At 40.2% G+C, this 26,843-nt stretch overlaps 1 protein-coding gene across 2 annotated transcripts in view; it reads right to left on the reverse strand.

Annotated features, from left to right (window-relative positions):
- MRPS31 (mitochondrial ribosomal protein S31) overlaps nt 1-26,697 on the reverse strand; it is a 29,362-nt gene extending 2,665 nt beyond the window's left edge. Inside the window, exons 1-6 of one of the 2 annotated variants that reach the window (XM_059996102.1) lie at nt 26,422-26,697; nt 22,574-22,858; nt 17,035-17,190; nt 16,119-16,259; nt 13,274-13,353; nt 9,980-10,123 (exon numbers count right to left, since the gene is read on the reverse strand). In XM_059996102.1, the coding sequence (XP_059852085.1) occupies nt 9,980-10,123; nt 13,274-13,353; nt 16,119-16,259; nt 17,035-17,190; nt 22,574-22,858; nt 26,422-26,546 (931 nt within the window). In that variant the 5' untranslated portion in view covers nt 26,547-26,697. Of the gene's footprint in view, nt 1-9,979; nt 10,124-13,273; nt 13,354-16,118; nt 16,260-17,034; nt 17,194-22,573; nt 22,859-26,421 lie in introns of both variants that reach the window. The other variant, XM_059996101.1, reaches the window with a different exon arrangement.
- Nucleotides 26,698-26,843: the final 146 nt, after the last annotated feature.

Here is a 26,843-nt window from a genome sequence, read left to right on the forward strand (position 1 = left end):
AAAGAAGAAAAATCGTATGACCCAACACTCACTTTGATAAATATTCTCAGCAAATTAGGAAAAGAGAACTACATCAACATGGTAAACCTACAGCTAATATCATAGTGAAAGACTGAAGGCTTCCCCCCGAAGTTCCTGAACAAGGCAAGGAGATCAGCTCTCACAACTCCTACTCAACATAGTACTGAAATTTCCAGCCACTGATGAGGCAGGCAGAAAGAAAAGTCACATAGATGGGAAAGGAAGACATAAAACTATTTGCAGACGACATGATTGTCTACGTAGAAAATTCCAAGGAATCTACAAAAAAACTCCTAGAACTAATTAGTGAGTTCAGTAAGGTTACAGGATACAAGATCATAAAAATAAGAATCACTATTTAAATTGGAAGACTCAGCATAGTAAAGATGTCATTTCTCTCCAAACTAATCTACAGGTTTAATGTACTTTCTACCACAATTCCAGCGAAGTTTTGCCACAGACAAGCTTATTCTAAAATTTATATGGAAAGGCTTAAGTCCTAGAAGAGTTAAAACAACCCTGAAAGAGAAGAATAAAGTGGGAGGAATAATGCTCGGGCTGACGCTACAGCTACAGAACAGGCATGCCTCGTCTCACTGCGCTCTGCTTTACTGTGCTTCACAGATATTGCCTTTTTTTTTTTTTTTGTACAAATTAAAGGTTTGCGGCAACCCTTTGTCAAGCAAGTATATCTACACCACTTTTTCCAATGGCATTTGCTTACTTCCATGTCTCTATGTCACATTTTGGTAATTCTCACAATGTTTCCAACTTTTTTCATTATTATTATATTTGCTATGCTGATCTGTGATTGGTGATCTTTGCTGATCTTGGTGATCTTTGCTGAAGGCTCAGATGATGGTAAGCATTTTTTAGCAATAAAGTATTTTTTTTAACATCTTTATTGGAGTATAATTGCTTTACAGTGGTGTGTTAGTTTCTGCTTTATAACAATATGTTATATCAGTTATATCAATAACTGATAAAACAGTTATTATCATATATATATTATTATATATCAATAACTGATATATATCAATATATGTATCAGTTATACATATACATATGTTCCCATATCTCTTCCCTCTTGCGTCTCCCTCCCTCCCACCCTCCCTATCCCACCGCTCCAGGCGGTCACAAAGAACTGAGCCGATATCCCTGTGCCATGCGGCTGTTTCCCACTAGCTATCTACCTTACGTTTGTTAGTGTGTATATGTCCATGACTCTCTCTCAATAAAGTATTTTTTAGTTAAGGTATGTACTGTACTTTTTTTAGACATAATGTTATTGCACACTTAACAGAATACAGTGTAGTGTAAACATAATTTTTATATGCACTGGGAAACCAAAAGATGCATGTGACTTGCGTTATTACAATCTTTGCTTTATTGCGATGGTCTGAAAACACACCTGCAATATCTAAGGTATGCCTGTAATCAAAAGAGTATGGTATTCACAGGGAACTCAATATTATGTAATGACCTATATGGAAAAAAAAAATCTAAAAAATAGTAGATATATGTATAACTGACTCACTTTGCTGTACATCTGAAACTAACACAACATTGTAAATCAACTATGTGCCAATAAAAGTTTTTTAAAAAATAGAGTATGGTATTGGCAGGCAGTAAGACACAAAGGTTGATGGAACAAAAATCGAGGACCCAGAAATAGACCCTGTTATGGACTGCCAACACATGGATCTTGGACTTTCAGCCTGCAGACTTTGAGAAAGTAAATTCTGTTGTTTAAGGTACCTAGTCTGTGATATTTTATTATAGAAGTCTTAGCAGACTAACACAGATCCACATGAATATGCCCAACTTTTTACAAAGATGCACAGACAATTCAATGGAGAAAGGACAGACTTTTCAACAAATGGTGCCAGAAGAATTGAAAAAGAACCTCAACCTCATACAAATTAACAAAGAATGGATCACGGTCTAAACTATATATATAACAGAAAAAAAAACCAGAGGAAAATCTTCTGGTTCTAGGGCTGGCAAAGAATTTGACACCAACAGCACAATCCATAAAAGGAAAAATTGGACCCCATCAAAATTGAAGACTTTTGGTCTGTGAAAGAATCTGTTAAAAGGATACAAAGACGGGCTTCCCTGGTGGCGCAGTGGTTGAGAGTCCGCCTGCCGATGCAGGGGGCACGGGTTCGTGCCCCGGTCCGGGAAGATCCCACATGCCGCGGAGTGGCTGGGCCCGTGAGCTGTGGCCACTGAGCCTGCGCGTCTGGAGCCTGTGCTCCGCAACGGGAGAGGCCACAACAGTGAGAGGCCCGCGTACGGCAAAAAAAAAAAACAAAAACTAAACCTGTAACTACCACACTACCCAGCAACCGCACTCCTGAGTATTTATCCCAGGGGAATGGAAATCTGTATTCATACAGAAACCTGTACGTGAATATTTACAGCACCTTTATTGTAATAGCCAAAAACTGGTAACAGCCCAGATGTCTTTTATCAGGGGAATGGTTAAACAAACTATAAGGTACATTCAAACCATGGAATATTACTCAGCAATAAAAACTGCAGCAGCAAACAACCCCTACTGACACACATAACAACTTGGATACATCTCCAGAGAATTAATCATGCTGAGTGGGAAAAAAAAAGCCAATCCCCAAAGGTTACATACTGTGTGATTCCATGTGTACGTCTTTCTTGAAGTGACAAAATTATAGAAATGGAAAATGGATTTAGTAAGATTGCCAAGGATCAGGGACTAAGAAAGGACAGCAGTGGGAGGTGAGTGGATGTCGTTATGAAAGAGTATAAGAGAGATCCTTGAGGCGACAGAACTGTTCTGTATCCTGACTGTGGTCGTGATTACATGAATCTACATATGTGACAAAACTGCACAGAACTAAGCACACAAACACACTCACACAAAGGAGTACATGTAGAACTGGTGACATCTGAACATGGCTGAAAGACACGGATGCCGGCTGCCTGCCTGTGATACTGTGCTGTGGTTACGTGGGCGGTAACTACTGAGGGAAGATGGGTAAAGGGTATGTGAGATATTTACCATTTCTTACAGCTGCATGTGAACCCAGAATTACCTCAAAATAAGAAGTTTAAAAATGCTCTCTAATCACTTACAATTATCTTACACTTACTGAAAGAGATTTTTAAAATTTTATTTGGACAGTTAAAGATCTATTCATCATTTTTCTTTTTTTTTCTTTTTTGCAGTGCGCAGGCCTCTCACTGTTGTGGCCTCTCCCATTGCGGAGCACAGGCTCCGGATGCGCAGGCTCAGCAGCCATGGCTCATGGGCCTAGCCGCTCCGCGGCATGTGTGATCTTCCCAGACCGGGGCATGAACCCGTGTCCCTTGCATCGGCAGGCGGACTCTCAACCACTGCGCCACCAGGGAAGCCCTATTCATCATTTTTATAAAAACTAAAACACACAAGAAATAAATTAAGGCATTAGATGGCCAAATGGCCACATACTACTCCTATGCTTGTATACATGCCCCTTTGCACTGTGCCTTTGCCATTCTTCCCATAAAGAGGTAGATACAGCCTGTTTCTCCAACCCTTAAATTTGAGGTTGGCCAGGTGACCTGCTTTGGTCAACGGGACATTACCAAACACAATGCAGACAAAGACCTGAAAAGCGCTTGCACATCAGTCCCTGCTCTTCCTTGTGTTAGGAACTCTTCTATAGCCAGGTGAACAGCCCAGGCTAGCCTGTGAGATGGTGAGTGACATATAACCCTCCTATCGCCTTCTCTGACAACCAACTAGACACCAACCAGACACTTGAGAGAAGCTACTCTAGAACAACCCACCCCAGCCAACCTGCCAAAACCAACCAGAAAACCCATAAGCTCATGAGCAGTTACAACTTAGCTGTTGTTTTAGTAAGTTCGGGGTGGTTTGTTATGTAGCAAAAACTGATTGACATGATCGGCTGAGGTATTCCTAAAACTTCTTCACATTCAGAATCCAACTCTTCTGAACTGGCTTTTCAACTCGGAGCTGTCAGCAGCCGTGCTTTCCAACGTCTATTGAGAACATTTGCGATGCAGCGTTTCTTAAGAGTGTTCCACTATGGCCTCTCTGACGCCCCTAATGCAAATCTGGATGCGTATCCACAACAGGCAATGACAACTGCTCCTTCACTGATGCCTGACTAGCATAACCAGGTGCATCACGATCTCAGAGATATTTAAAATGGTGAAAGACAAAAGTAGTCATAGTCAATGAAATACAGGGAAAAAGCTGTGCAGGAATTTTTTAAATGGAAGTTTTCTCTATCCTATAACCCCCGAAAGTTTCTACTCACATTTTCCCAGGCTAGTCACTTCCAAGACTAATCACTTCTAAGGTGTATATCCTTCTAGTCCTTTCCCTAAATGCATACGTATTTTTTAAAAATAAGACAAATTATTGTTTAAAAAAATCTTTCTCTGAATCCCATTCAGAATTCTCTATGGTTCTCAATAGTTTATACCACCAAGCAAGCATGTTGTTACTCCTTCACTTTTTTTCCTTTTGTTTTTAAGGCGTATGCACCTGGGGATAGGAATGGGAGAAGTGCAATCCAGAGAGGTAGAAAATGAAAAATAAAAGCCTCGCTTTGCTAAAGGTCTTTTCCATATTGTCAAACACTGCTAACAGTTTCCTGTGACAATTATTCTTTAAAAAAACAACAACAACCCAATATGGCTAATGTGAAAAACAAGGCAGGTTTACATGTTCAATATATTTGAAAGAGTATGTTAGGGCTAAGACATAAGGTCTGTAGCACTGGAGACTTAATAAATCAAGGTGATAAGTGCTCTCAAAAATCCAAGGGTGACTTCTGGATTGAGATGTTGTTGTTGTTGTTAGTTATTAATATCCTTAGATGTACTTAAAATATAAGACTCAAGACAGAAAATTTTGCAAATCATTTTTAAAAATAGCTGTGTTAACACAAGTTCAATAATCAATTTATTAAATCATTAACAGATTGACTATCTCTGACATAAAGTTATAATGAGTTAATGGGTATAGCAATTATGACTATGCTATATTAGGTGGAAAAGCATCTAAGGGCATAGGTGATCTTATTTCTTATTACTCTTCCCCTAGATGAGAGATCAACCATCTTTTTAACTCAGAATGTTCCAGCAGGGCGTAATGAACAGATCCTTCCTGAATAAGTCAATGAGTGAATGAAAGCCAAGTGGTACTGGCAAGTATAAAACAAAGGAAAAAACGAGAAAGAGATAAAGAGGGGATACTATATACAAAAATAAGTTCCAGATAGATTAAACAGGAAAAGGCTAACAGATCTGACTAGGTCCAAATTAAAATCACTGTTGGTTGAAGACGTTCTGAACAGTTAAAAGATAAGCAACAAGGACTTCTAGTTAAAATGTAGCAGATTGAACCCATGCTTTAAAAATCTCTGCTCCCCTGTAATATCTACTACATGGCAATAAAAGGAATAAAAAGACAAAGAGAACAGAAGAAGAAACAATAACAGACAGGAGGTATCAGCAAAATGTTAGAGGAAGGACAGTGGACAGATAAGTAGTAACTGACTCAGCTGAGTCGAAGATGCTAAAACCAAATTAAGAAGCAGACTTCAAAGGCTTCGGGAATTAGTGGCAGCATATACCACTGAAATTAGGAATGGGGAGGAGGGACAAAAAACCAGAGGATTAATTAAAACTGGTTTAGGGAATACTTAGATCTCCCACCTTCTACCTATATCTCTAGATGACTACACCATCCATTTCCCAAAGAAGATGGGAAGTTTACTTTTTGGAGAAACTAAAACAGAAAGAGGAATGAGTCACTAAATTGATAAGAAGGGGAATTAAGTGAAAATCTGTGTGCTGAATGGTGAGACATTCCATGCCGCCCCCGCCCCCATCCTACCAGCTGGAGGAGCAGCTGGCTATCTTTTTAGAAGAGAATGTGCCAATATTTATTGCAATATAAAACACGCCTATTGTTTGACCCTTCTAGGAACTGAAGTACTCAGACATATACAGAAGGATATGTATAAAAAGATTCACTACAGCTCCATCCATCAACAGGAAAGTGGTAAAATAAATTACAGTGCATTCATACAATGGCATACTATAGAATATGTAAAATAGTTCCATTTTATGGTCCCATATAGACCAAAACAACAGATAAATGTGAAACTACCATTTAAAGTGGACTGTGAGGACACTTATCAAACTATTGACAATGGTCGTTTCAGAAAAAGGGAAGAGAACTGAGAGGTAAAGGTATATTCTCTATTCTTCCATATTATTTAACTTTTTTGCAAGTAAACTTTAATATATTTATTTCTGTAATTTAAAATATTTTTTAATAAACAAAAGAAACATAATATAGTAAGGAGAAAATAAGAGAGTGTGGGAAATTAAATACAACAAGGAAATCCCAAATGGTGTACAATCAACTCAGGTTAAATCTGTGTCTAATTCTCCTTTAAATATTACTGAATGCAATTAAATATTACTGAATACAGCTAAAAATATGGTACAGCAAATAAACGGTAAAATCCAGCTAACAGCAATGACTGATTTTTTTTTTTTTTTTTTTTTTTTTTTTTGGTGGTACGCGGGGCTCTCACTGTTGTGGCCTCTCCCGTTGCGGAGCACAGGCTCCACACGCGCAGGCTCAGTGGCCACGGCTCACGCGGCATGTGGGATCTTCCCGGACTGGGGCACGAACCCGTGTCCCCTGCATCGGCAGGCGGACTCTCAACCACTGTGCCACCAGGGAAGCCCTGACCAATTATTTTTGACAAGAGTGTATTATAGCACTGAAGCAAATTCAGTCACTTTCACTTTGACTTGCTTCCACTTCTATTTTGTCAAAACTATTATTTCTTTTCCTGTTTGTATTCTGAGGCTCTTGTTCAAAGGCCACCATCTCAAACAACCAACAGATTGTTTCAGACAACACATACTTAATCATCTTTATATTTGCCCTAATTTTCTCCACACTATACCCTCCCACATGACAACAGAGCCCTCTTTAGAGTTCTATGGTAATTCTGAACTTTTCTCACTATTCTTGCTAGCTCATATTACAGCACACAGTCCAGATACCCTAGCAAAGGATGGCACATTACAAGTTTAAACCAACTGAAGGATAAAAACAAAAGTGTGACTGACATCCATGACTGAGCTTTTTTGCCCACTGAAGCCTCTAAACTGAGAATTACTCCTGGAGGGTATTTCAAAACACCTGTAATTCGGTGGCATGTACATGGCTAATGGATATTCAAGAGCAGGACCCTGTTAACTGGGTAGTGGTAAAAATGGGATTAAATTTAGATAAAGCCAAAGCTAAAACAGAAGTGATCTTATTATCAATCCAATATACAACAAAGACTACAAAATCTAACTGGGAATAATTCCATCTAACAGCTTTTATAAATCTCTAAGCTCGCAAAGCACATAGAAGGGACAAACCAGGTTTTAAAAACTGACAAAAAGCTACTTCAAACTGGGAAAACAATTTTTACATTTTAAGTGGCAGAACAAACAAGTGCAATTTTTTATATAACAGAAAAACACAACACTGGGAAGTAAATTTTAAACACAAGACATGCATTTTATCATTTTTGGTATTATGTTCCCAAACTGACATGGTGAGTCCCTAAATACACAACAGAACATCTTTTCCCAAAAACATCAAAGTAAATCTTCATGAAGCTAATTATTAGGAGAGAGAGCATGATGTCTTACTACTCTTAAAATTTAAGTATAAGGAATATAGAAGAACGTTACGGAACGGCTGAGGCTCCAGGTTCTAAGGCCGGTCCTCTTAAAGTATTCAGAAGACCCTAAGTGTGTACTGAGGGGAGTGATCAAGGTGAGAACGTTTCCACAGTTCCCTTCCTGTTCTTCGTTCAGATAACAATTGCCTTCAGGAGCTAGAAATGAGATACCTCCCTTTCCGACCCCAAAGCATCAATAATATGTACAGTGTATATGGACACTTGTCACATTTATCTCCCCAACCTGACCAGAAAACATGTTTTTTTCCTTTTTCAGAAATTACACTTTCTCAGAAACGAGGTCAAATCTAAGATAAATTCCTTTGGAGTTTGGACACTCAAGATTCTGATGAACTTAAATGTTTTTCTGCTGATGACAATGTACTGCCAATTCATGCTTTTCTATTATCCTATTTGGTGGTTCCTAGAAAATACACAGTATCCTCATGAATATTTTAAGATTTAAAGATGTTATAGTATAGAAGAGAAAATAGTTATAATAGCAAATCTCCTCACAATATCGTTGTTGTAGAAACAGGGATGAGGATGGTAACAATGCTTTACCTGTATAATCAGTTGTTTCTCAGAAGAATCCCATAAAATAATCCTATTGTTATTCCCATCACTTTATAAGATGGAGGAAGTGAGGCTTGGAGAGATGAAGACTCACTCAGGAACTTGGTCTCTAACCACCACACTCACTGTCTCTCCTAAGTAAAGTCACATATTCTACCTCAATACTGGGTTTTAGAACCATATCTTGAACCATGAGGACCTGGAACACCCAACTTTCATCAAATATGGAACAAAGTCTTCCCTTAATATCATAGATTGTATTTTGTTAGTTTTTTTTGCTACTTTTAAAATTCTATCATCATACAGGAGCGGAAAAGAACTAACATTTATTCCTATGTATTATATGCCAAGAACTGTGCTGAGCAGCTCAATATCTTATTTAATTCTTACATTCTTCCAGTGAGGTACCTTTAATTTTACACATGAGAAAACTAAGGCTCAGGAGGTTAAATAATTTCCTCAAAGGCAAATGGCTAATAACTGACATAGCTGGAATCTGAACTCAGGCCTACACAAATAAAAGTCCTTGGTTTTTGGGTTTTTTTTTTTTACCTTATCCTGATACCTTCTAGAATGTAGAAGCCATAATACTTTTAAAAATATTTAAAGTATACTTTAAAAAATACACATTATTTAATAGATGAAATGCAAATTTCTATATTACTGAATACATCATACAAATATATAAAAGATTAAGAATTTGCTAAAGGATTTGTAAGTCCCTAAAGTTCTCCTATACAAAAGATTACTTTATGAAAATATAAGACTATTTAAGCTACCACTCCACTTATTAATCCAAACAAATGAAAGGTTATCAAAAATGAAAATATTACAGTGCAGCATAATACTACAAAGGTTAAAATACAGACTACATTTTCCTAAGAATTCCTGAGGTGTTTGCTATTTCTATTTAATCTTACCATAAAAGTAAATGAATCCCTTCTAACTGAAAATACATCAATAAAAATTCAATGAAATGTTTAGCTGATGACATCACGGGCGCCATAAAAAATAAACAGCATAGCAATACTGTTTTCCTTTTGATTGAGGAAGATGTAACACCTCTAGAAAAATCTCCAGGAAAGTAGATAATGTTTTATTACTGGCTCAAAGCATCTAGGTATGCAGCCAAAGAATTTCAAAGCCTCCTAACCTATTTGTTTTGAGTGGCTTTGAATACAAGAAACTTGTGTCTCATTAATGCAACCGTTTTAAATAAAAGATACCAGCATAAAACTTGAAGGTTGTAATGTTCCCCAAAACTGAAGGATGATCTCATACCCGGTATTTAATGTATTAGAAGATTTACCAGGTAATCTCCTGCTTTTAGCAAGTAGAAAACTGTCATCATTTGCAGTTCTCAACACTTCTATGTCACAGAAATTCATGATGCATTTCTGCCATATAATTTTACTTCTTTATTTTCCTTATCCAACAACTAGAATTCAGTGAAATCGTAGCATTCTTTTTAAAAAAAACACTGTCAGATTTCTTTTAGGACATCACAAAGATGTTTACACAAAGTTTTGAAATTCAGGTAAATATCCAAAACCTACAACTGAACATCTGCCAGATTTAATCTCAATCACTGAGTTTTATAAACCTATGGCATTAAGACTTACCTGCTTCATTGTTAATTGGGAACTCCCACAATTTCCCCTCTTTTGTCAATTGGATCATCTCTTCAAAACCATTCTGAAAGGGTTGTTCATTGACTGCCGCTAACTGCTTAGCAAATTCTACATCCCAAAGAGAAGGTACTGCCTCTGTAGAATAAAAACATCCAAATTACACACAATTCCATATAAATATCTTTCTTTTTAAAAATGTTATCATCAGGGCTTCTCTGGTGGCACAGTAGTTAAGAATCCGCCTGCCAATGCAGGGGACACGGGTTTGATCCCTGGTCCGGGAAGATCCCACAGGCCACGGAGCAACTAAGCCCATGTGCCACAACTACTGAGCCTGCCCGCCACAATGCTACTGAAGCCTACATGCCTAGAGCCCGTGCTCCACACCAAGGGAAGCCACCACAATGAGAAGCCTGCACACCACAACGAAGAGTAGCCCCCGCTCGCCACAACTAGAGAAAGCCCATGCGCAGCAATGGAGACCCAACACAGCCAAAAATAAATAAATAAAATAAATTTATATTAAAAAAATGTTATCAGCTCTGAATTGATAATATATTTTCAGATCTAGAAGCTCATAATTAAACAGTATATAAGGACTTCCCTGGTGGTGCAGTGGTTAAGAATCCACCTGCCAATGAAGAGGGACATGGGTTCGATCCCTGGTCTGGGAAGACTCCACATGCCTCGGAGCAACTAAGCCCGTGCACCACAACTACTGAGCTTGCGCTCTAGATCCTATGAGCCACAACTACTGAGCCCACACGCTGCAACTACTGAAGCCCACGTGCCTAGAGCCTGTGCTCTGCAACAAGAGAGGCCACCGCAATGAGAAGCCTGTGCACCACAATGAAGAGCAGCCCCTGCTCACTGCAACTAGAGAAAGCCCGCGTGCAGCAACAAAGACCCAATGCACCCCCAAAAAAACCACAAAAAACAAAACCAACAAAATAAAAACCAGTATATAATGAAAGGTCACTCTTTGATAGCTAAAATTGAAACAAAAATAATATATAAAGACTGCAACCACAATAATTGCAAGCCTTATTTTTTGTTTTTACTACAATGCTAGGTAATTAACCGCTAGTCTCACTGCCCCCTCTATTGGAAAGGAAAAAAGAAATGTCTATTCTGTTCACAGATCTTTTTATGACTGAATATTTTTTATACAACATGTGATTTAGATCTTTAAAGTCCAGTCTGTTTATCTTTATTTTTAGTCTGTTAAGATAAGTCACAAATGTACTACCAATAAAGACCAAATAAGTTAAATTAACATAATTACAATGACAATGATAATACTATTAATGCATACTGGGCACTTATTCTGTGCTAGATGCTTTTTATACATTAGTTCATTTAATCCTCACAACCAACTCTATGAGTAAGGTAATATAGTGTTAGCTTTTTACCACCATCATATCACATGTTTCAATCATTTATTTGTTTTGAAAATTTAAGACATCTTTAAAGAATGAGTCACATTCCCACCAAACATCACTGGTGGAAATGTAATGGTACGGCTGCTCTGTATTGAATAAAAGAGTGTGGCAGTTTCTTAAGAAGTTAAGAATATACTTATCGGGACTTGCCTGGTGGCACAGTGGTTAAGAATCCACCTACCAATGAAGGGGACACGGGTTCGAGCCCTGGTCCGGGAAGATCCCACATGCCGCGGAGCAACTAAGCCCGTGCGCCATAACTACTGAGCCTGCGCTCTAGAGTCCACGAGCCACAACTGCTGAGGCCACATGCCACAACTACTGAAGCACGCACACCTAGAACCCGTGCTCCGCAACAAGAGAAGCCACTGCAGTGAGAAGCCTGTGCACCACAATGAAGAGTAGCCACCGCTTGCTGCAACTAGAGAAACCCGCGCACAGAAACAAAGACCCAAAGCAGCCATAAATAAATAAATTTACTTTTTAAAAAAGCAAGCTGGCTCCTTCAAGAACCCATCACCTCTTCTGGCTGTTCATTAGGTGAACCTTAGCAGCTGCCCTGACAAAAAGTTCCCCTTTTGGGGCAAGCTTAAGAGTTGCCACTTCAGGAATTCCCTGGTTGTCCAGTGGTTAAGATTCACGGCAGTGGCCAGGGTTCAATCCCTGGTCCGGGAACTAAGATCCCCACAAGCTGGGCGGTGTGGCCCAAAAATAAAGAGTTGCCACTTCAACAGGGGAGAGGTGATCCATTCTCCACGCCTGTGCATTTTGCATTTCCTTTTCATCAATCATAGAAGACAGAATGCAGTTGTCACAGTACAAGAAGGGGGGGTTGTTCTCTTAGCTTCATCTTCAGCTTAAATGAACAGTGATTGAATTGATGCCTTTCCTCCATGGATATTTATTTTATAGCTCAATTTGTTTAAAAAAGGATTTAAGATAACGGATTCCTATTATTTGTAAGCCACTTGGCTAGGGGCTATTGGGCATACAAAAATCAGTGAGACCCAGCCCCTAATATCAAGGAGTTTATTGAATAGTGGGAAAATCAGATGTTTTTATAAGTAACTGAAAGATTAAATGAGCCACTGGAAGATGGCCTAGAAACTTAAATATCAAAAATAAAATTATTTCTACCAAGGTCCAAAAAGTTAACTGATAATCCTTAGAAATGAAAGTCACTTATAATCTAAGACCATTTGTATGGAGTTTCTTCATTTATTTTAAGTTATCAGTAAAACAAATTTAATGTCAAGCAAGAGGACACTTATTTCTCTTTTAATTAGGCTTAAAATGGTGACTGTGAAGGATTTGACTTCTTGCCGAAAGAAGAAAGGGGGAAGAACAGAGAACAAACACTAACTGTGTGTTAAGAAAAAAACACTACAAGTCTGCTAAATATATTCCCTGAATGCTCTCCTTCCCATCTCCTAAATAATCTCTAAATCACTTCAATAAATTAGCACCTATAAGTGCCATCTCCTCTTCTAGATAGTAAGCTGCCTTAGGGCAGACACCACAATTTATCTTTACATAATAGTACAAAGATGTGTTGCAAATAGTAGGTGATCATTAACGTTCTAACCCAAATTAGCAGCCAATCTATAGCTCTGGATTCATGTGGCTGATGGTACTTACCTCCCATTGCCTCACGGGCTGCAGCATTTCAAGGGAGAAATCTGACCAACACTAACATGTCAACAACTACGTTAATAAGAAAGATCCAGGTCAAGGACAGGATGGAATATTAAAATACCTGATGATTATGCAATCAAAACATGAAGGACATTTTCCAAAGATGGAATGTTTACACCTGAGAAATAGTGTTATTTTCTTAACAAACCTGTTTCAGGTGCCTCTTCAGTAACTGCCTTAAGCTCAAAAATATTAAGCCTCTTCCCCTTGAATATATTTTTCCTAAAACTGAAAAAGAAAAAAATTATTTTAATGAATATTTTATACACAGTCAACAAAAAATTGTTTATGAGAAGAAAATTTTATATGAAATATTCAACGTAAAAATTAAAAATAATTCTGCTGCCCCACACCAGACATTTTAACTAAATTGCCACGTCTTTAGGACTGATAACTAAAAACAGGAACAAGTTCACCTGAATTTCTGCATCATAATACAACAAAGAAGTTACAACAATTTAACTACCAAAATACCTAATTGAAAAGATCAGCTTAATTTGCCACAATCTTTATTTGATCCATTTCATATTAAGGTTTTAGAAAACCTGACATTGTGGAAAGCTACTAAAATATGCTAAGTTAGAAGTTGTTGAAGTCAACATTTGTCTTAGTTTAAGGGTAAAAAACACTGCCTGCTTAATTATAAATTATAATTATAAAAGATTGCACAGGGGCTTCCCTGATGGCGCAGTGGTTGAGAGTCCGCCTGCCGATGCAGGGGACACGGGTTCGTGCCCCAGTCTGGGAAGATCCCACATGCCGCGGAGCGGCTGGGCCCGTGAGCCATGGCCGCTGAGCCTGCGCGTCCAGAGCCTGTGCTCCACAACGGGAGAGGCCACAACAGTGAGAGGCCATGGGAAGCTCTGGCAGGTGGATTCTTAACCACTGTGCCACCAGGGAAGCCCCACAGTTATTTTATAATAGAAAGCTGTCTGTATTTACATAAAGTTTCTGTTCTTTCTCTCCTTCAAGCCTATAAAGTGACAGTTGGGGAGGGGAACCAAATATTTAGCATGGTCTGACAAACACTAACTGAACTTCATAGCAGGAGGTGCTTACAGAATGTCTTCTGTGTGTTGTGTATTCCATGGGTTTTGTTCTATGTATAATCTCAGGAACCTGAGTTAGCTCCTTCTGGGTGTTAGATTATTAATTTGTACAGGAAGATTGGAAAAGATGGTCAGCAGTTAACAAAGGAAGTTCAGGGGTTATAGTGACTTCGGAAGATTATTTGAATTACTAATTTAAAGTGATATTTATATCTATGACATTGAATAAAGCAGAATGTGTACTTGGAGTTTAACTTATTAAATATTGCCCTGGGACTTCCCTGGTGGTGCAGTGGTTAAGAATCCGCCTGCCAATGCAGGGGACACGGGTTCCATCCCTGGTCTGGGAAGGCCGCACATGCTGCGGAGCAGCTAAGCCCGTGCGCCACAACTACTGAGCCTGTGCTCTAGAGCCCACAAGCCACAACTACTGAGCCCGCGTGCCACAACTACTGAAGCCTGTGCGCCTAGAGCCTGTGCTCTGCAATGAGAAGCCACCACAATGAGAAGCCCGCGCTCCACAACAAAGTTAGCCCCCCGCTTGCCGCAACTAGAGAAAGCCCATGTGCAGCAACGAAGACCCAACGCAGCCAAAAATAAATAAATAAGATAGAAAAGGCATTAAATTTGTTAAAAAAACAAACCAAGAAATATTGTCCCAAAATATTTAGCTTTAGTCTTCTTTAAATCAGTCTTCTTTGAAATGATGCCATGCAACTACATCAGAATGTTATATTATAGATTGATTTTTTTTTTTTCGGTACGCAGGCCTCTCACCGTTGTGGCCTCTCCCATTGTGGAGCACAGGCTCCGGACGCGCAGGCTCAGCAGCCACGGCTCACAGGCCCAGCCGCTCCGCGGCATGTGGGATCTTCCCGGACCGGGGCACGAACCCGTGTCCCCTGCATCGGTAGGCGTACTTTCAACCACTGTGCCACCAGGGAAGCCCTAGATTAATTTTTAATGATTCAAGCTGTCATCAAAAATTAGAAGGTGGTGAGGAAGAAGCTGAAAAAGTAGGCAGGGGGTTTATATGCATATAATGACTGCATTAAAAAGCGGCCTAGGACTTCCCTGGTGGCACGGTGGTTAAGAATCCGCCTCCAATGCAGGGGACATGGGTTTGCGCCCTGGTCAGGGAAGATCCCACATGCCGTGGAGCAACTAAGCCCGTGCGCCACAACTACTGAGCCCGCACTCTAGAGCCCGCGGGCCACAACTACTGAGCCCCTGTGCCACAACTACTGAAGCCCGCATACCTAGAGCCTGTGCTCTGCTACGAGAAGCCGTTGCAATGAGAAGCCCGTGCACCGCAACGAAGACTTGCCCCTGCTCACCACAACTAGAGAAAGCCCGTGTGCAGCAACAAAGACCCAACGCAGCCAAAAATAAATAAAATAAATAAATGTATAAAAACACAACCAAAAAACTATGTAACGCATGGCTTAGCATCTTTAAGAACTGCAAATTACCAAATTCAGATTGCCACAAATAATCTACTACTTTAAGGTATTATAATGGATCTTCTTTCTTTTTCTGATGGTGGGTTATTTCTCTAAGGTATGAAGAAAGATGATTATATATAGAGATAGAGAGAGTACATGAATCTACACTGTTAGGCACACATCAGAATGAACAATAGTGTTTCTCGCAAAACATTCATTTGTTCAGAATTCAGTCAGCTCCACTTACTCTAAATCAGGAGACCTTTATTCACCGTGGGTAAATGTGAGGCAGGGCCCATTCTGATTTACGATATAGAAAAATGTAGGGCTGCTAAACCCAGTACATCTTTCCCTCTCTAGGAAATGGGACGTGGAGAGTAAGGAGACAGATATAAATGCAGCCGTGACGCTCAGACACCCAACAGCAACAATATGCACAGCAACAAAGTAAATCTACAGTTCAACAAACAGAACCAAACTGACTGCAGAGCCTGAATACCTTCTTCTCAGATCAGCAGGCTTCGCTTGGCCAACAAAATCATCAGTCCCTTCATCAAACTGAATCTGATGCACTGGTCTTGTGCTAACTCTCGCTGTGGCAGATCTGGCAACTTTCATATCTGATATGATGTCAGTGAAACTGAAATAAGAAAAAGGTCAAGTGTGTTAGAAATTGTAGCTACAGAAGAGTAATAAACTTTCTTTTTTTTTTTTGAGTAATAAACTTTCTTAAACATGAGATTCATATCACTTAATTCTTACTTCACTTCTATGCACTAATACTGAACAAAAAGTCATGTTTAAATAAAAAATTATATGTTGCCTATTAATACCACAGACCACTAAGATTGATGTGGCTTTCTCTCTTTTAAAGATGTTCTTCAGAAATGTTCATTTAAAACATAATTAAAAGTATCCCTCATGAAAAACTGTCAAACATTCAGACAAGTAGATATCAATATCTGTATACCTAGCACCTAGATTAAAAACCTGTATTAAAGTTGAGATTTAGCCATATTTATTTATTGCCTTGCATTTGTTCAAAGACAAATAAAATGCATGATCATATTGTGCATAAAACCAGCATATTATTTAACTAAAAGAAAAACTTCTCAGAGAAATTGTCTTATTCTATTATTTATTTCTTTATTTTAAATAACATTACTGAATTTACCACTTCTTTTTCAGGGACAAGAAATTATGTAACTTCTCAAAAGAAGTTTAATCATTCAATTGGTCTTTTAAAACTGAAATCTTACTTAACACACGAGTTTTAAAAGAAATCAAACTGCTAATACTTATGAGGCATATTTTATATATAAATGAATATATTATGTAATGTAGCTCATCACTCACATGAAGCCAGCCTATTTTGACATATCAGCATCACTGACACAGCTATTGGATTCACCAACCTAATTTTAGGTCTCTCTCCATCCTTCTGTGCCCTCGAGGCTTCCTCGTGCTGCTGGAGCTGCTTCAGCAGATCTGACTTGGTCATCTGCTTGTCAAAAGGGAGAGAGTCTGCAACCGCGGAGGCAGCCGCCACCAACTCCGGGCTCAGGGACTCACTTCTGAGAGAGAATATGGAAGACAAATGAGAGAAAAGAGGCATTACTTCAGTGGAAAGTAAAATGATTTCTTGGGAGAAAACTTTTTGTCCTTCAAAAAGTATCATTCAATTCAATTTCTGACAAAATCAAGAATTCTTAACACAGCATTGTAAATCAACTATACTTCACTAAAATTTTTTTTTAAAAAAGAATTCTTAAACACTAGGTGTCGGTTTTATAAAAATGTTACAATATTGAAAGTTAAAGTTAATGGATCCTTAATGAAGCACAATACTAACTCAGAGCAACAGATTAAGGTGGAGGAATGAGGGATCAGCCTCGAAAGTGATAAATTAGTGGATTTTTAAGTTAGATGCCATTTTATTTCAAAAACAATACAGGCTGCAAGCAAATATAAAAGTGGTTAAACCTGTTTATACAAGCTTTAATGGTAATATCCTCAAATTGGAAACAACCCAAAGGTCTATCATCAGAACAGATAAACAGTGATATATCCACGCAATGGAACAGTACTCCGCTCACTCCACAACATGTATGAAACTGAATGAAAGAAGCTGGATTAGAAAAAGTCTATATGGTATGATTCCTCTTATATCGAGTTCTAGAAGAGGCCAAATTAAGGTGAAAAAAAATCAGAACAGTGGCTGCCTCAGGACAGAAGGTTACTGATGGGGAAGGTGAAGATGGGAAATGCTCTGCATCTTGGAAAGTATGTGGGTTACATGGGCACATCAATTTGCCAAACTCCTACAGCTAAGATTTGTACACTTTAACGTATGTAAATTTTACCTGGAAAAAAAAAACACATAAAATCACCACGTGGGAGATGGAAAGTGGGTTAAGGTATAGATGACAAGAATGGCAAGATTTGATAATTATCAAAACATCATACGATTTTGTTTATGTTTTAAACTTTCCATAAGCTAAAAAAAAAAAAAGCTGTTCTTCAGTAAATTAGGGTAAGTTAGGAGAAAAATATGCCGGATATAAAAAGTTATTTACATTTTTTACATCACTGAAAATCGCCACCTCAATGAGTAGGATCTGAATTACTGTTTTACTGCACCTGGCTTTCTACCTTAGGAAATGATGTCTAACTTGCAAATCAAAGTTCCCACATCCCTGAAGCTGGGCCTCAAAGAGACTGTCAGAGACTGGAAACGCTCAAGGACGCTGAGAGTGAGGGCTGTAGGAAAATCAATGTTACTGGAAGCTGGAGGAAAGGGGACCTTAATGAATAGGTAGCTGAAATCAGAGCAGGTAGTTGCTTGGTTAAGAGAATGTTACTTAAAGGAGGAGCTAGAAACTATGGTTATCACTGCACCCACCAGGGGTCTTGTAAGGTTTCACAATACATGCAGACTCATAAGACTACCACTGACGTGCCTGGCCCGGACTACTCAGAAAGGTAAAGGGCAGAACCACAGCAGGCTGGCAGGGCAGCCTCAGGTGTCCCTCTCGGGGAGCCCCTGCAGCACTCGCGGGCGACACGTCACACAGCCATCCAGGAGTTAGGATAGGAGACCCATATCGCGCAGGTGCAGGAGCTTAGCGCCCCAAAGGAACCAGGATCTCTTGTAACAAGGCCACAGGCAGAGTATCTGTGGTCCCTACAAAGGACACGCAGTTACAAGAGTAACTGTGCTCAAGGAAGCCCTAAGTACACTGAACCATACGGTACCCATAGTTCGCCCAATCCAGATGCAATCAGTTATTCAGGGGGTCAATTTTATCATGATAATGTTGCCTTCAATACAGCTGACAACTACAGTAATCAGGTTAACGGCTGTGGCGGATACTTTCCTAAAACAGAGACAGCAGTGTTTCGGGTCCCACAAGCTCTTCCAAAACCTTGCTACAAGCCCATCTAGAGAGGCAATTTCCCCTCCCCCTGAAACCAGGGGAGACTTCGTGACTGCCTCAATGAACAGACTGAGAGAAATGATGCCCTGTGACTTGTGAGGCTAGGCCACATAATGTGACATGACTTTTGTTGGGATGTCTCTTGAGACGTGTGTCCGTGGACCCCAGCTCTCTGGTTGTGAAGAAGCCCAGGCCACTTGGAGAGGCCCTGGGTAAGTGTTCTGGCCAAGAGCCCCAAATATGGTCTCAGCCAATAGGCAGCATCAAGCGCTGGAATGTACTGTACGTGGGCAAAGCTTTCAGAGAATTCCAGATGCCAGCTTTGAAGCTGCCTTGCTGACGCTGAGTGGAGCAGACACAACTATGTGCAGCTCTTTGCCCAAACCGCAGAGAGATGCTGCCCCCAAGCCTTGGGATGGTTTGTTATGCAGCGATAGATAACTGGAACAGATTTTGGAGCCTGGAGCTTGGGCGCTGCTGTTATAAAACAAAAACAAAAAAACCTAAAATGTATGGGAGAGTTTTGGGTACTGGCAGAGGGGGGAAACCGGAGAGATCCTGAGGCAAGTGTTAGAGAAAGCTTCGGGCCTCAAACAGACTGTTAGAGCCTGGCGGCCGCGTGAGCACTATAGGAAAATCAACGTTACTGGAAGCTGGAGGAAAGGGGGCCTTTGTTTAGGACATTATTGCTTGAAGTAATATGGCAAATGAGAGAGATGCTCAATGAATTGGACGACCGAGCAAGGAGCCTTCCAGACAGAATACTGAAGGTGCCTCCTGCCTTCTTAGTGGCCAATGGTAAAATGTGAGAGGAGAGAGAAGAAAGAACTGTCCCACATAAAGGAGCCAAGACCTGCTGGGATCAAAAGAAAACATTTCTCATTCTTAGCCCCTCCAGATAGCAAATGATGCCAAAATTTAGAAATGGCTTCTGTACAGAGATCAAATCCAGGGCAGCATTAGGAAAACGGTCTAAAGATAAAGCCATGGGCATGACTGTAAAACCCTCTGTTAAGATCCTAGAAAGATTTAAGATGGTGCCTTAGAGTGCCCGTCAGACAACAAGAATTCTAGGAAACTTAAAGGTGTGGTCCCAGGGCCTTTCACGGGGAGCTGAGAGGACCCTGGTTCCCAAACTGTGCCCTAAGGCACCCTGGAGTACCATAGGGGAATATCAGCCACGTCTGTCAGTGATTGTGTGAACTACTAACTCGAGGTAGTTCACAGTTTCAACATTAGACTACCGCATTCCTTTCAATGCCACCGTATCTTTGTGAAGATGGTTCTCCAGCAGTTGCTGTGATGAAAAAGCAAGAACCCTTCAAAAATCAATATGGAACAGGAATGAGAGTGGCGGTGTCCAGTCTGACTCCAAGGCTAGGTCATAAAACGATACAAATTCCTAGGGGCTCGTTTTCTCTTGGGACACTCACCCTTGGAACCCAGCCACCATGCAGTGAGGAAGCCCAGGCCACATATAGGTGGCTCCGTAACAGTCCTGGCTAAGGTGTCAGCTAACAGCCAGCATCAACTGTCAGACCTGAGTGAGCAAACCCACAGATGATTCCAGCTCCCAAACTTCCAAGTCTTCCAGCTGAGGCCCCAGACATCACGGAACAGAGGTGAGCCTTCTCTACTGTACTCTATCCAAACTGCTGACCCACAGAATCCGTGAGCATGAAAAAAGGCTGTTTTATGCTGCTGAATTCGGGGGCAATTGTTATGCATCCATGGTAACTATCAACATAGGGGAGGGTGTTCGACATATAATACAAATAAACGAGCTAAAAGCGGGCCATGCGCGGGGCAATGATGACAGTACATCATGAATCAAAGACGATGACGAACCAAATTCTCTGCATCTGGGATTCCTTAAAAAAAAAAAGCGGACTGGAGGGGGGTGGGAATCATTAAAAGATACATTTTTGAAAACTCAAAATAAATCTATCTCATTCACCAACCTTTTGATATAGGATCAAAGCCTCTTCTTTGAACACAGGACCACTGACAGAAGTTCCAAGGTATCGATACATCTCTTATATGTATACTACACCCATAGTACATCCTCCAATATTGCCAATTTTGGTTTCTTTAAGGTGGAAACATGGAGCAAGAACTTAAAACGCTTACAAAGCAGTCTGAGTGCAGAATTTTCCTGGACTTTTATGCTTGTCTCATTCATACCTAATTGGAAAGCAACTTTTAAAATTACCTCTACTGAGTCTTTGCAAAGCAATCAACTCATTTTAACCACTTCATTAATAGTTAATTAAACTGTATAATTATAATAAAAAGCAAAATGAATCATGAACAGGTCTGGAAGCTGGGAAAAAAACCTTACTCTTCATAAGTAATTATAAAGTGTGTCGGAGTATTACCTAATTACATATGTATATATTTTTTATTTGTTTTATATTGTTTCTAAAAAGGAGGAGGAGAAGGTACTTAACATGGTCATTTCCTGTTTGAATTAGCTTACTCTCTACCACCCAATTATGCTTTCCAGTGGTAGTTTAGATACAATATGATACAATGTAGAAACTAAGCAGTTCTGTTAAAATGCTAAGTCATTCTGGGAATAGAAACCTATACTATCTGTTTATTCTGCTAAGAGAAGTCAGAGATGGGGATCTTAAAGCCACATTTCTTATTACTTGAATTGACTATGTCACTGGTGTAATCATTATATATCACTAAAACAAAATACTGCCATTTAAACTACAACACAATGCTAAAATATCACCGATTGCACTTAGAATCAGTAAAATATTATACTCTTTTGACAAGCACAAGTAATTACAATACTTTGAGGAAACCACGTAAGCTGAGAGCCCTGATAATTACTGGTCAAAGGAAGTAATATAAAATAGCTGTAATTAACATGACAAAATTCTATCCTAGGTGGAATTTTTTTTAATGAAATTTCAAATAAAGAAGTCCTTCAGAGACACAAAGCAACCTTCAAATCAGGATGTAAATAATTTGTTAATTAACAGCTTAAAGAAGCAATTAAATGCAGTTAATAACTGATGAAGGGCTTTCCTGGTGGCACAGTGGTTGAGAATCTGCCTGCTGATGTAGGGGACATGGGTTCGTGCCCCTGTCCGGGAAGATCTCACATGCTGCGGAGCGGCTGGGCCCGTAGGCCATGGCCACTGAGCCTGCGCGTCCGGAGCCTGTGCTCCGCCACGGGACAGGCCACAACAGCGAGAGGCCCGCGTACCGCAAAAAAAAAAAAAAAAAAGTGATGAATATGTAAGAGAATGTGGAATTCTCAGTTAGATCACTACTCTTTCCCTCTCTCTAGACTCCATACAGATATCCATTTATTTAAATATAGAATAACAGTATTTCTCATTTAATTATTAGTCTCTGTGTTTACAAACTAATATTTAGTCTTCATTAACTCTGTATCTCCAATGTTCTCTAATTAAAAAAAATTTTTTTCTAAAAGAAAAAGACTGGAGTTTCAAAAATTACTTTCAAAGAAAAACATTCAAATTGCAATTCAATTTACCTCTTTTGGGGGGCATCTTCTGGAGCACTCTGAAGTCTGACAGTTGAAGCCTCCAAACTTTTAAGTTGTCTTCTGTTGGGTGGCTTTGTTGTTTGTACATTTACTGAGCTTAATTCAACTTTCATTCCCTTAAGAATATTTACCAAGTCTTTTTTCGTATTCTCCTTTACACTGTGTTGGCTCTCTGTCTCCTTGGAAATCTCACGGGCTGGAACAGGCTGCTCATCTTTCTTGCTATAGATCACACTGTTAGTGCCAAAATATCTTTGGATATTATTTTTTGTCCTGAAAAGATTAAAGAAAACAGAAAAACACTGCAAAATAATACAGGACTCAAAACGCTGCTTCTACGTGTTTAAAATTTTTTCAATTAAACCCTTCCCTTTTGCTTATTACTGTTATCAGCAACTGTAAGGACAGCAATTTAACATTTACTGAACATATACTATGTGCCTAGTCTTGTGCAGCATTTTATATACATTTTCTCATACCCACATCAACTCCAAAAGGTAGGTATTATCCCCATTTTGCAGATAAGGGAACTGGAAACCAGAGGAGTAACTTAGCCAAGGTCATGTAGCTCAGAGCTCACTAAGGCCTAAGACCCGCTGGTGAGCACAAATGAGTTACAGGTGTGCTGAGATACTGACCACCTGGTCCTTGAAGTGGCTGGGCAAGGAGCAGGGCCGCTGGTGCACCTGTCTGTTGCTGCCTCCCATTTATCTCAAGGTCTGGTACAAATATCATTGTCTATGTTCCATGACATTAAAAAAGTTGCGAAACACTGACATGGTTAATAAATTTCAACGTATTATTCTCAAACCCCAAACTGACAGACCGCCAAGTCCTTGCTCTTAACATGATATAAGACCTCTATAAAACGTCACAATTAAACAATATGAAAATAAAGAAATTTCTATCAGTAAAAAAAAGGTTACTTTCTTCAAACAAATTCCTGGGTGTGATTCTAATCTATTCAACTTTCTCATTGAGCTCCATGCCATTTAACTGATCACTATCTGTAAACTAAGCTAAACTGGAACAGGAAAAAAGAACATTCAGTGGCTAGAGTTGTCATTCTGCTTTCTTCTTTAGATTTATTTGTGAAAAAGAACAACACAAACAATCACATCTATTTCAAACTCATGCAAAAAAAGACTTCCCAATTCTAAGGAACCCAAATATCTAACTTTATTTTGTGGCATTAAGAACCTTTTGAGAGTTAATGTTGAAGAACTTTAAAAACTAATGAATGTGTTAGTTTCAGTAAGAGGGTATAAAGTACAAAAAGTCATTTATTAAATATAATGAATATCTACTCTGTGCTGGGCACTATACTAGGCATTGATGATGCCTTAGTAAATAAAAATTTCATGGTGCCTATTTCATGAAACTAACAGGCTAGAGCACTGTTTCTCAAACTTTAATACGCATAATAACTACCTAAAGGACTTGCTGAAACACAGATTCTTTGGTTCCACCAAGGAATTCTGATTCAGTAGCTTTGGGGAGGAACTCAGAGTCTGCATTTCTAACAAGTTCCCAAGTAATGCTGATGCTGCCCATCAGAGGCCCACATCTGAGTAGCTATGTTACACATGCCATTTAATCCTTACACTCTTACAGAACAGGTTTTATTATTCCCATATTACAGAAGAAACTGCTGCTCAAAAAGGTTAAATTAGTGGTTCTTAACCTTCAGAGGTTATATGAATCACCTGGGGAGCTTATTTAAAACATGGATTCCTGAGATTGTCAGTTGGTAAGTTTGGAATCAGGCCCAAAGATCTGAATTTAATCAAGACCTCAGGTGATTCTGGTGCAACTGATCTCAAGAACCTGCATCAGACTCTGGGTTAAATAGTATCTCAAGTTCTCGAAGCTAGTAAGTGGTAGTGCCAGATGAGGGAGGCTTTAATGAAAAGAGAAATGGCTATTTCCAAAAACGCTGAAACAAACTATTTGATCTGCTCATAAAAATGTCAGAGGCTAACACATCAGACACTTAAAAATCAGAATGAAAACCAACTGCTTAACCAATATCCTTATAATCAGTACACAGGGGACTTCCCTGGTGGCACAGTGGTTAAGAATCCACCTGCCAATGCAGGGGACACGGGTTCGAGCCCTGGTCCGGGAAGATCCCACATGCCGCAGAGCAACTACGCTCATGCACCACAACTACTGAACCTGCGCTCTAAAGCCTGTGTGCCACAACTACTGAGCCCGTGAGCCAAAACTACTGAGCCCAAGAGCCACAACTACTGAAGCCCGTGTACCACAACAAGAGAAGCCCCGGCAAAGAGAAGTCTGTGCACCGCAACGAAGAGTAGCCCCCGCTCGCCGCAACCAGAGAAAGCCTGCGTGTAGCAACAAAACCATAAATAACACAGCCATAAATAAATAAATAAATTTATTAAAAACAAATCAGTACATGGACACATTATAATATTCAATATATGGTACCACTGAATTTAGGAAAATGCTCTACTATTTTACATGTGAAAGTTAAATTAATACTAAAGGTATTATAACAGGAAGGTGGCAATCAGGAGAAAGAATCTCACATATAACCCGTACTTCAATGTTTCCTTCCAAGACTGCTCTAGTGCTACAGAAAGTAACCTATATTTATACCAGGAAAATCATGTATAAGGAAGTAACTCCATAACACTAAAGTAATAAAACTCTAGCCCTAACCTCCCACCTGGGCTTGTTTCCACTAACAGCATCTCATCAGCACTTCAAATGCAGCACATCCAAGACCACATTCAAGAGCTTGCCTCTCCGACTGACTTTCCATTTTTCACTCTTCTGTACTGAAGGGGCCTCTTACCATAAATAGCTATTTTTGTATTCTAAAAATTATGACATATTTTAAAACCTGCCTCAAAGCTGGTCCTCATTCTTCTGTTAACATTAATGGTACCCGAATCCTGCCAAGCAGCCAGCTGAAATCTTTGCTCGGACTGCCCTACCCTTACCTCATCATATATCACATCCCAGCAATTTCACCTGTGAATTCTTTTCCATCCAGCTACTTCTTCCCATCCCCACGGCTCCTAACCTGCTTCAGGGCTATACTTAACCAAAAGGGCCCCCAACTGATCTGCATGGAATATATATGCCGGAGAATTAAGTTTTCATAATCATGAGAGTTCTCAGAGAATAAATACCAACACCAAGTATGCTGCAAATCTTCTTCTTGCCTGGCTAACTCCAACCCTTGGGCCCCCTTTAGATTTTATCAGGCTTCTTTTCCCGAAGGGATACTCTGAACCTCTCCTGCAATGGTCAGGCGTCTCGATTTGCTCACCCAGCAATTACCAGTTCAATGAATTCTGTGGCACTCTGCGCTACCTACACTATCTCAGCGATTACTCCACTATACTTGAATTGCCTACGTGGTGGAACTCTAAGCTCGGCGACGGCAGGACTGTGTTACTCGGGGCTTAACCCCAGGGCTGGCACACGGTAAGCGTTTTCAATAATGAAGGTAAAAATGAAACCATCACAGACTTGGGAGGCAAAAAATTTAAAAAGAATTAAAAAATAAAACAACTTCGCTTTCTGGAACCTGGATAAAATGAGGGGAGAAGTGGCAAGAGAGATGAGGCACGGTATGTAGCAGAAAGAGCACAGGCGGACCAGGCCTGTCACCATGACCTTGGGCAAGTCATTTTATCTTTCTGGGATTTCCCTTTGCTCAGATTTAAAGCGACGGCTTCTAAAATCCCGCGGATCATAATATGGACTCCAGGAAGCCGGAGAAAGAGAACTGAATGTGCAGGAGCGGGGAGAGGGGTTGCCTGAAGACCTGCCGGCCCAACAGCGCTGCAACGCGGTACCTGACAGATCCATGCGGAGAAGCGAGTAGCACGACGGCGGCCGCCGATACCTCTGGGTCTCCGGAGCACAAAGGGAGGCGGGAAAGGGGGCGAAGAGGGAGGAGAGCCGAGACCCTCGGAAACATCGCGGAGAAACAAACAGAATTGGGCACACAGGGGCGACGACGCGTCCTCCGACAAACACGCCCCCCCGCTCCCGCTTCCGTTCCCCAACCCGACGCGATCCTCTCGTTCGTGCGCCGGCTGACAACAGGGGCTGCTAACTGTGTTCCGGGTTCGTCCGCGGCCGAGCCCGCTGTCTCCAGGCGACTCCTCCCCCGCTCGGCGATTCTGGCCCCATCCCAGAGGTGGAGTCAACTGAGGTCAGCAAGGGGTGGCGCTGGGGGCGCGGCCCTGACCCGAGAACTGAGAGTGGAGGGAGC

This window comes from Delphinus delphis, chromosome 18 (assembly GCF_949987515.2).
Source record: "Delphinus delphis chromosome 18, mDelDel1.2, whole genome shotgun sequence".
Lineage (NCBI taxonomy): Eukaryota > Metazoa > Chordata > Mammalia > Artiodactyla > Delphinidae > Delphinus > Delphinus delphis.